General features: G+C 39.6%; 1 protein-coding gene across 1 annotated transcript; it reads left to right on the top strand.

Moving 5' to 3' along the window:
• The first annotated feature begins 325 nt into the window (after positions 1 to 325).
• On the top strand, positions 326 to 8,771 carry sv2bb (synaptic vesicle glycoprotein 2Bb). Its single transcript, XM_076142384.1, has 14 exons — positions 326 to 561; positions 782 to 1,008; positions 3,444 to 3,624; positions 3,724 to 3,875; positions 4,137 to 4,270; positions 4,540 to 4,629; positions 5,177 to 5,290; positions 5,437 to 5,525; positions 5,635 to 5,710; positions 5,876 to 5,964; positions 7,487 to 7,620; positions 7,987 to 8,187; positions 8,343 to 8,502; positions 8,588 to 8,771. Exons 1-14 carry the CDS (start codon positions 326 to 328, stop codon positions 8,769 to 8,771), a joined length of 2,067 nt encoding a protein of 688 aa, XP_075998499.1.
• Positions 8,772 to 11,807: the final 3,036 nt, after the last annotated feature.

Here is an 11,807-nt window from a genome sequence, read left to right as displayed (position 1 = left end):
TTTAGGAAAGAACGCTGAAGACAAGATCTCACAAGAGTCTGGAGCAACAACTGAAAACTACATTTGCAACCTGGAACTAATCAGACACACTGAAAAACGTGGAGGAACAGTATGATGCCAGACTTATGTAAACGCAAATATGCTACTCTGGATGTCTAAGCAATCAGTTTGTAAATTAGAATAATCTGCATTTTGGGCCATTTAACAAATTCTCATCCAACTACGTCAGCTAGTACAAGGCTTGTTGGTTGAGATCGTAAGCAAAGCAAAAGGTTGTCATTTCCTGTCAAATTAGCCATTAGCCTAGAAGGTTCAAGAAACCAGGATGGCTGATCCCTACCAAAACAACGTATACAACCAAGGAGGCACTGACGCTTATGGGACTTATGGAGATGGCAGTGGCCAAGATGGATATGGTTACCAAGCAGAATATCCTGCCGAGGAAGAAGATGCAGCAAGTGATGCCACTGAAGGACACGATGAAGAAGATCAAATGTATGAAGGAGAATATCAAGGGATACCACATCCAGATGAGGTGAAGGCAGCACAGAGAGCAGCAAGGTGAGATGCAGCATGGTTGTCTTTCCAAAAATATCACCAACAATTTAGCTGCAGAGTAGGATGGCAATATGAGTCTCCCTCACCTTATCTTCCTTACTCTGGGCCTTGGCTTGGATTCCCTTAATATGAATGCTCACACTAGAAACAAACATAGCAATCTAATTTTTAGTCAACACATAATTTGTATGACTTATGACTGATTCTGTATCTGTTCCCTTAGGACTAAAGCTCGGGCAGCTGGAAGTGCTGTTGCTGAATTAGAAGAGCTGTCTGAACAATATGAGGAAATAATGGAGGACTGTGGACATGGGAAGTTCCAGTGGACACTCTTCATAGTGCTGGGTCTGGCATTGATGGCTGACGGAGTTGAGTGTTTTGTGGTTGCATTTGTTCTGCCGTCTGCCGAAAAGGATCTGTGTCTATCCAATGCAGAGAAAGGAACGCTGGGTAAGGGCTTTGATTATTGTTTTGTGTGGTTTGTGTGTTGTCATTTAGATTGATTTTGTTAAAGAAAAGTGTTTTGTTTCAGTCATTCATTTTAACCAATGTTGGTATTAAGCAAATATAGCACTCGTGTCAACCAACACCACAGATCTATGCTACTGGACCAGTTCCAGGCTCAAAGGAGTGGGGAAGCAATAGAAAAATAGACCAGAAGCCTTCAACTTTAAATGCAAAGGCTGTCAATTTACTTAAAGTAAACAAGACAATACACAGTGAAACAAGACAATAAATAAATAAACCTGAAGGTATCAAAGGTAAGTACAATAGAAGTGTTGGTATGATCCACCTTCCCTTTTTTTCCCCCATCTAGGTTGGAAATAATTTTAATAAATCCAGTTAGTTTGTTTAAGTTATTGGGTTGGACTAATTTAAACTAAACTGTGACCGGTCTATTAACTAGTTTTTATTCTACATAAATAGGTTGCACCTATTTTTGTTTCACTATTTTTCCTGAGTTAACTCTTTCTTTATTTTCCCCCTTTTCACAGGTAAAATAACAATGTCACTGTTTCCAAATCCAGTTAACGTGAAACACAATTATTTCATATAACAATACTAACACAGTATAAAGTGTAACACAAAATATAATTGTTATTCTCTTAATAAACCGGAAAATATGAACTGCCAAACAGTTAGGTTTTAGGTTTTCTTGACACAACTGAAGAAACTGCCAAACAGTTAATGTCATTAACGTTAGCTCCCCTCGAACGCCCGAAACAGAAATAACACGGCTAAAAATACAAAAAAAAACTCACCAAAACCGCTGTGGCTGATTTTTTGATATGCCCTTCTTCAATTCCCGACCAGGCAGGTCCTAAATTAACTTTTTAAATCAATATTTCACTAGCAAATCTCAGTTGGTTGTCTTTGGTTCTCTCTCTTCCTCACATCTGTGTTTGCTTCCTCAGCGTCACTCAGGTGTTGAGGCTGGTTTCTTAAAGGGGCAGTGACGTGACTATTTTCTACAGGCATACTTTTAATTGTCCTCATTATATTATTGTTGTCAAATGTTTTAACTGACTTAAATGAAACATTTTAACTAATTTAACTAGTTTATGTCATGTTTTAATGTGGGTTTCACAAACATCTTGTTGTTAAACCCTGACAGCAAAATGAAGCTTGAATTGTGCTTGAGATTTTGATCTGATTTTGTTTTTGGCGTACACCCTGCTTCTGGCATACACTACATACTGGTATAACTGTTTCCCATTTTCTTTTCTCTGCGGTTGCTCTCTTTTTTCATTTATTATCATGCAGCAGGTTGGCGAAAGTAAAGCTTTGGGTCCTGCCCAGACATTTCACAGAATTTTCTAAATAGCCTGCAAAGACTCAGGCTGTGTGACACATGCAGCACAAATCACACTCCCCTGCTGTCTAATTACTTAATGGGCTCCGGGCAAGGAATCAATCAGTAATAAGGGAGGGAAGAGAAAAGGAGGAATGTAATTAGTTTTCAGACAGGGATCGTACTGTACACATCACTATAGAGTATCCAACATCACAAATACCACCATTAGGTTATTCTGATTCAGTAAGGCCCAAACTATTTTGGCTTCAATTGGAATGTTGCATTTTGATACTGACGCATTATTTTGACCATTCCTTATGTAAGGCTGCAAGAATATGGAAGAAAGTAATGGAGAGCAATTCAATAAATACTCAGTAGAGCTGATTTATTGTGTCTACAGGAGAGAAAACTGAAAACAATTTAATCAGGCGAGAAGAGGCCAGTGTTCCCTGGTCTGTAATTTATACTATATTTACATTTATGATTAGTTAATGATTCATGTGAGTTGACAGGCTTTAATTCAGATGAAAAGCAATTGCAAAGAGAGATTATGCATTGCTTTTTAATTCACCACCAAAAAGCTCAGCCAGAAGAAAGTTAGATGAAGTGATTTTTGTTTTGTTTTGCGACAATGCAACAGTATTGTATATTTTTTGCAAACCAATCAAACACAATTAATCATAAACCAAAATAATGTTGCTCATTAGCTCGGTACCTATTATTACATGACTATCAATATTAGATTAATGTTGCTTTTATCATCAAGGCCAGACTTTTGCCATTGTTACTGAGCCAGCATTATTGTATTGCAGTAATTGTTCTGTCATGTTGTGTAGGAGAAGGATGGTTAAAGATGAAAAAATTTCATCTATTTCAGTTGCACTTTTTAATATTGCCTCGAGTCAAACGGATGGACTTTGAATTCCATTCCATTGAATTGAACAAAGTAGTAATAGTGCTGCCTAAATATTACCATAAAAGATTGCAAACTGCAGCCATGTGACCTTGCTAATGTTGACCTGGCTTTACAACTAAACAGAGCAAGTGTCTATTGTTATCACTCTGCATCTGTTTTTCTGTTTCTCTGCAGGTTTGACCGTCTTTTTGAGCATGATGGTCGGAGCATTCGTATGGGGCGGCCTGGCAGATAAAGTTGGCCGTCGACGTTGTCTGATTGTGGCACTAGCCATAAACTGTGTCTTCGCCTTCCTCTCCTCGTTCGCTCAGGGCTATGGCTTCTTCCTATTCTTCAGAGTACTGTCTGGCATTGGGTAACACACACACACACACACACACACACACACACACACACACCTATTTAACCCCCTCTCTGTCTCTATGCTTATGTCTCCATTTTGTCTTTATTTTAGTATAGGTGGCTCGGTCCCAATTGTGTACTCCTACTTCTCAGAGTTTCTTCAGATGAGTAAGAGAGGAGAACATTTGTCTTGGCTGTGTATGTTTTGGATGATTGGTGGGATCTATGCCTCATTCACGGCCTGGGGAATCATACCCCGATATGGTAAGAACCCAAACCACACACCTCTAACGATGCTTTTGTGTTTTGGATACTGCATCATTTTCCAAACTAATATAGTTCCTTGGGCTGGGACCGCATTTTGGAACACCTTTCATAAACAATACAACACATTTTGGCTTGGGTTTATAATGCAATGTGCAAATAATTCCAAAGCAGGGGGACATTTATTTATTTAAACATACACTTAATGTTTTAGACTTTAGATTTCCTTTGTCTTTTGTGGAAATCTCTGCGTGTTTACAGGATGGGGTTTCAGTATGGGGACAGAGTTCCAGTTCCACAGCTGGCGGGTGTTTGTCCTGGTTGCAGCCCTTCCTGCCATGTCCTCTCTGATTGGACTCTTCTTCATGCCGGAAAGTCCTCGCTTCCTCCTAGAGGTGAGACTATGGATGGATGTGGGTAGACCCAAGGCAACTTTCTTTCCAGGGGCATGTCCAACCCATCAAGTCAAAATGAATCCGCCAATCTACCTTTTTTTTTTTTTTTTTAGATAACCTGACAAATACAGACAAATAAAAAAGACACAATGTAACAAAATATTGGATGGACTGTCGCAAGGCTGAGTTTTGACCCAAACTATTTCTGAATATAGTTGTAATCTTTACAATTCTGTGACAGTGTGTCTATGTGTGTGTGTTTGGAGTAGAATGCCAAGCATGATGAAGCATGGATGATTCTGAAAAAGGTCCACGATATCAACTGGAGGGCCAAGGGACAGCCAGAAAAAGTGTTTACAGTGAGTATTTATTTTATGTTTCTATTTTATTCTATTTAATTTGTTTCACTTCCACTGCTATTCTACATGTATGTGTGTGTATACATATATGGTATATACTAGTGTGTATATATATACATATGAATAGGTACAGTATGTGTTTTTGTATGCTGTATGTATTAGTAGAATTGTGTGTGAAACCTGAATATATGAGGAAAAGGAAGAAACCTTGGGAGAGGAAATTCAAAGAGAGATTCTCTGTCTGTACTCAAACCACCAGGTGTGAAATAGGAACAGCAGGTGGCAAAATACAAAAATAGAGCAAAAGAAGAACAACGTGAGCCCTGAGAGAGCGAGGGTAGAGAGAGAGAGAGAGAGAGAGAGAGAGAGAGAGAGCGAGAGAGCGAGAGAGAGAGAGCGAGAGAGAGAGAGATGGCGAGCAGAAGTCCAGGTAGGATGTGAGGGATGGGGTGGGCAACATGGAGAGCAACCATGCTGAGATGAAATATAAAGATCCTTAGATCTTTATATATATATCCATGTGACTTCTGATGACGTCTGCTTTCAGGTTACCCACATCAAAGCTCCTAAGACAGCAGAGGATGAGTTCATAGAAATTCAGAGTGCAACAGGAACAGCTGTGCAGCGATGGGCTGTCCGCTCGCTAACACTCTGTAAACTGGTACGTACTAACATGCTAGGGTTCCTTCCATAGTACCAACATCTTCATAATCAGATATCACAGAAGGTCATATTCACAAAACAACTTTAGGCAGATAAAGGGGGATAAAGGCCTGATCCAGAATCACACGTGCTCATTTGTCACAGGTATTGAGGAATGTAGCGTCTCTTCTCTCTGCTGAGCTGAGGTTAGCCACACTCTTCATGGCCATCATCTGGTTCTGCATGGCTTTCAGGTTAGTGTGTGAGTGTTGTGTGATGTGTGTGATGCCACCCTTACCACTGTTTTTGTTTGGAGTGGATATTCTCTGTTTTAATTTATTTACTGTCTCTTTAATGTGCCAGTTACTACGGTCTGTCCGTTTGGTTTCCTGACATGATCAAACACCTTCAAAATGAGGAGTACGAGTCCAAAGTCAAGGTAATTTTTGAGAACAATGCATGCCTAATTTCATAGCAGTACAGATTTTTTAGCCGCACAAGCATCAGTCCTTAAGGATACCATCCAAGTTCAATCCATCTTCAGGCCCCTCTTCTAACAGAAGACAATTGACTCTTTGTTGATGTTGTTCCTCTGTCTGTCCAGGTGTTCCATAGAGAGCGAGTAGAGAACTTCCACTTCAACTTTTCTTTGGAGAACCAGATCCATAGGGAAGGGGAATACATCCATGATAAGTAGGTACAATACAATACAATCAATGTAGGAAGTAGGAATTCACCATTTGTCCACCTTACTTAATCACCTGCGTCCAATCCATCAGTCTGTATTTGGTGGTCACTTTCCTTTGACTCCTTTGAGTCTCATCGTCCTGTCAGGGGATCTCACATGCAAACATACTCACAATGTATGTAAAACACAAGACACTGACAAATTCACCCCCACCGAGTTCCCTGAACCTCACTACCTGAACAAAATGTCATCAAGAATGTCATAGTGCCAAATCACAACAAAGGTACATAAAGAGCATTTATAGAAGCCCGACTTTCCCCCATTCCCCCATGAGCAAGCAATGTCAAAGATGATTGTTTTCTGTTGTGAGGAGTGAGGGGAAGTGAGGTATATGTGATCCTAAGGGCTGATGTGGGGAGAGTAGATTGGAACTAGTTAATGAGGTGCCTGGAGATTTGGGAGAATGAATCAATGATGACTAGCAGTCGTCATCTGCATATTGACTAATCTTATGTTGTTGAATTGTTTCGATGTTTTGGTTATGATGTACGGCTGCTGCAAATGGTTCAATGTACATTTAGAGGATTGGGTAGAACGTGAAGCTTTGTGACGTTGGTCTATTATAGGAAACTCTGCCCATGGGTGAGGTGTAAAGAATATTGAACCAATGGCTAAATAATTAAGTCAAGTTTCTTTAATGGGGTAAACAGATCAAATGTGTTCACAGCATTTAATGAGACTATGATGGCTTCTGGTTCTGGTTAATTAATGTTTAATGCCTTTAATTGCTGGAGGACCACCTGCCTTTTATAAAGCCGGTTTGATCTGAAAATGTTGTTATAGCCGGAGTGTTTGTAGAATTCAGCGAGGAAGCCAACATGTACTGGTGCTTTGCTTTATTGGCTGTATTATGAAGTGTTGTTGAAAGTTCATTCTTATTCTTATTCTTATTGGGAGGTTTGCCTCCTGTTCTTCTTTATTTGGGATGTAAATATGAGATGTCTTCTTGAACAGATCTGGCAGACTCAAAGAATGAACTGTTTAATGTCAAAGACGGCCTCATTGTCCTGCTCCCAGTGTTTTAGAGAATATAAAGCAACAAATCATTGAATGGAGGTGAAGAGGTCGTTCCACTCCATTCCATTCAATACTTTGTTCAAAAGAGAATAAATCTTTCATGAAGTAAACAAGCTTAAGTGAAAGGAAACTTGGTGACACTTTGACTATGACACTATATCACTTTGTTTGAATGTACCTTCACCTCTGCTACAGAAAGTTGTCATTGCATCATACAGTACATTCAAATACTGTATATGAATAAACTTCTATGCTGCTTGCAGAATAAAACAGACAGAATGAGCCAACATTCCTGAGTGGTATGTTTTAGTCTACCAGGAAAGGTTATTTCTGTCTATTCTATTTCTGTGTTGCCACGGCAATAGAAGTGATGCTGTGATCCATGCTTCCAACGAAGCGAGTGATCCATGCTTTGTTTGGGCATTTGTGTGTCTCATTCCATCCCAATAGGTTCATCAGTATAGAGATGAAGTCAGTGAAGTTCGAGGACTCATTGTTTGAAGACTGTCGCTTCGAGGACATCAGGTCCACAGACACAGTGTTTGAGAACTGCACCATTCGCTCAAGTTTCTTCTACAACACAGGTAGGTGTTAGGCTCTGGTGCAAGGTTTGGGTTTATAATGCTGGGGATTGTAGTTGCAGACTTGTTTCAATCTCAAACATGGAGGGGGACTGACCTCTACCATGGCACAACATAACACATCCTCAGAACAACATGATGAAGGTTTTGAGTCCTTGTATGTTGTCTGAAGCAACATATGGTTTTCCACACATTTGGTCTCATTCATCAACCATGTGTGTGCAGGAATTTGCTCTTAAAGATGTGCATAAGAACAAATTCACAACATCTTAGGGGATTCATTAAAAATGTCACAGCTTAAAAATGTTCACAGCTTCATCTATCTGTATCTGCCATCTTACTTTGCATGTTTGATCCTTTTCTCTGAAGACCTGTGGAAGGAGAAATTTATCGACTGTAAGATGGAAAACACCACCTTTGAGCAAAACAAACATGGCTGCCACCTGGACACGTTTGAGGAGAATGATGTTCTCATTTACCTGGTCAGCTTCCTGGGTAGTCTGGCTGTGTTGCCTGGCAACATCATATCTGCTCTCTCAATGCAGAAGATCGGCAGGGTCAAGATCATAGGTGACTTTTCAATGACTAATGACTTTCAAAACTATTCAGCTTCATAAGTACATCTAATTATATTTTGTATACCAGCAGAGTGACATACTGTACATCTATCTCAGTTTACTTCATTTAATTTTGAAATGTCTCTGTCTCTCTCTGTACCTCCCCAGGTGGTTCTATGCTAATATCTGCAGGTTGTACTTTCTTCCTGTTTCTGAGCTTCAGCCAATCAGCAATCATCGCCCTGCAGTGTTTATTCTGTGGTGTGAGTGTAGCTGCATGGAATGGCATAGAGGTGGTGACTGTGGAGCTCTACCCTGCTTCAAAAAGGTAGACTACCAGACTGAACCCCCCATTATGTCCTAATATTAGTGATTTTATCCACTCTGGTACAATTCTCTGCTGTGTGTTTCAGAGCCACTGCCTTTGGAGTGCTGAACGCTCTGTGTAAGCTGGCAGCCGTACTGGGCAGTTCTATTTTCGCCAGCTTTGTCGGCATCACCAAAGTCATCCCCATCCTGCTGTCCTTCACCGCACTGACCTGCGGCGGTCTGGTGGCCCTCAAACTTCCCGACACCCGAGAGAAAATCCTCATGTGAGATCCTCTGAGAATAAAGCAGCAGTGTGAAAGAGGCCCAATCACGCTGACCTCATGTGGGACACTGTTTACTGTAGATGATCATGATTTGACTGTGCATTTAAACAGAACGCAAAATGGGAATAACTCACCATTATCAATGCCAAAATCGAATTCCCTCATATATTTGAAACATTTCAGTCAATTGTTCAGGTTTCACTCAGCATGGCAGGTGGAAGAAGATATTCAGAAGCAAGGTGGAGACTAAGAGAACCAGTTTAGTTCTTTTAATGAACGTATAATTCTCTCCTGATGAAAATAATCTATAAATAAGTTGATGTTGACATAGGTGAGGTTTTTGTTTTTGTGTTGAGGTGTTGATCTCATGCTCATATCCTCTGCTAGTGCTTCCTTCCACCAGTTATATGCATGGTGGGAAATAGGTTCACCCGCCTTATTAACAATCAACACGTTATCACACTTCACTATAAACCTGAATGGTGAGAACGTGCAATCGGCTGAAATTTACAACCCAGTATTCACTTCCCACGCATGATGTATACAATGTGTGTCTTCTTTCTTTTGGTGAAACTTGTAATGTTCCTAAGGTAGTTATTTGTCACATACTGATTCATCTGTGTCCAACTGTACAAATCAAATTTAGTTTTCATCACAAGTGGGACAACAACTTTGTTTATGTCTTTCATTTAACCAGTAAAACCCCACATCTATAAGCATTTTATACATATATTTTCTTTACACAGCAGTTTGCGACATTCAATCCAAAATAGAGTGTAAATACTGAAATTGTACTTATACTGAATTGTTTGTCATTTGATACTTCAGGTTAACTCCTAAATTGAAAAAAGGAGAGATGGAAACCAAAAGGAAATACATAGTATGAAAGTATTTTGTGAAAAATCTTAAAATGTCTCAGACGACCTCTTGTAGTTGTGGTCGTATGAACACGGCTGCTCTGTGCCATTTGACTGCATCATCATCATCATCCAGACTGCTGCTGTGTATTGTTCCAACTACACTGTTTTCTTAAGCACTCTTCCTTGTGCTGTTTTCCTCCTTCCTCAGTACACTGAGGCCAGATGTACTTACATGAAACAGGCAAATTGTGGCCAGATGTGAGTGTTTTTGTGTGTTCACAATCAGCATGAATTAATCGTCTAAAGGTCACAACAAATGATCTACTCAGCGAATGTGCCACCTGCTATGTGTGTTTGGTGTTTTACAGGAATTCAAATCAACTTCAGTTTCTAGAAACCGCCTCTGGGCGTCTATTACTTATAATATCCATGCAACAGGAGTCACCAGGAGAACTACTGAGGACGTTTGAAACAAGCATCTGCTTATAATCCACTAGATGTCGCTGTTCCTGAAAATTATACTGTCATGGACAGAGCCGCGATACCTCGCCACAATCTCACTTATAATATCCTGCCCGTTATTTGCGTGATCCTCCCTTAACCATATATGATAGAAGCCATGACTCCAGGCTCCTGTACCTGTGTGAGTGCGTCAAATCTACTCCCCAAACCAGCACAAAAGCTCAGTACCTGTGACCCTGAGAGCATATCCAGTTTGGAAACATACAAATACCATCAACATGTTAATTAGTTGATGATTCATTGAGCATAGAACAGCTCAGATATATTTGATCAGTTATGGGCTTCGACCAAGAAAGACATGATGTCGACATCATACCCTTGTGCACTTAATTTCCATAATTAATCTTTTTTACACATCTGATTTGACGGTAAAAATGTGGATTTAAAATGCTTATAAAAAGCCTTTGTTGGCCTTGTAGGAGGTACAAGCTCTAGAGTGAATTGTGTCTATGTATCATATTTTTGTATAGATTTCATGTCCTCCTCTTCCTTTTTCATGTATGTTCAGTTATACAGCTTTAGCTGTGGAATCAGATGGCTCTGACCTTCAGATAACAATGGAGCCATATACAGTCAAGATGTGCAGTGGTTGCACGTGCAGTGTATCCACACACACTGCTTCTGGGTCTGAAATATCCTCACTTTCTTGTGATCCAATCAAGAATTACATAGTGATTCTATACCCTAAGTGTCAATCCTATGTTGTGATTCTCCAATCTTTCTCATTTCTCCATCATATTTAACATCAAGTGGAAGTGGAGCAGTGAAAATGTTTGTATCGTTTCAGTTTGAGCTGTGTTTGTTTCTGTAACATCAGCAGGGTTTTCATCTCACTCATGGTTGACCATTCAAACTGATATATTAATATGGGATATGATCTAAACAACATATCTGGTTGACTATTTATTTCATTGATCCCAAATGCCCTTAAAGCGCAAAGTAAGAACACAAAAGTCCAAATCTGGCTGTTTGGAATGGTTTGTGACCATGAAGCATTCAATCTGTTACCTTGATTTCAATAATGTTGTGAAATGGATGTTGAAAAGTGTGTGTTTGATTTATTTATGTCTATTTATTTGGACCTATTGTCTGTCTCTGGCATCATTGAAAAGCAGTAATGCAAAGCTTTAACTTGTTGTTACTGTTTCTGTGGGTTAGTGTGTGTTGTTGTATCTGTGACAAAACAAATAAATGAAATAAGTTCAATCAATGCACAAAACTTCTTGTACCAAGGTTCAACCAATTGTGCCACATGAAAAACCATGATGTGTAGTCATCTGAGAGGATGCAGGATCGGCAGGGAGCCACTTAGGCCTGCTGTGGTAGGAGCCTGTTGCCATCCTTGTTCAGATAACACAAGAAAGTTCCCTCAAAGACTATAGACGAGGATACAGTATATATATACACACGTATATATATCCGTATAAATATATATATGTATGTGAGCGTTTCAAGAACAAACTCAAATGTCAGAACAGATTTTTTTTAATAAGAGAATTTGAAACTTGCTTACAACTTAGAAGGTTGTTAATGTACAAATTGACAACATTCCACTGCGTTGGGAGCATCTCCAGGTGTTTACAGCTTAATATGGATGGGTAACTGGGAAATATAAACAATCTACTTGGAGCCAGTATGGAGTTATTTTTGTTGGTTAA

Source organism: Genypterus blacodes, unplaced genomic scaffold (assembly GCF_046128005.1).
Source record: "Genypterus blacodes isolate CSIRO-AG114 ecotype Tasmania unplaced genomic scaffold, CSIRO-AGI_Gbla_v1 ptg000021l_1, whole genome shotgun sequence".
NCBI lineage: Eukaryota > Metazoa > Chordata > Actinopteri > Ophidiiformes > Ophidiidae > Genypterus > Genypterus blacodes.
Note: the sequence above shows the minus strand (reverse complement) of the source record. Positions and strands in the feature narration are given on the sequence as shown.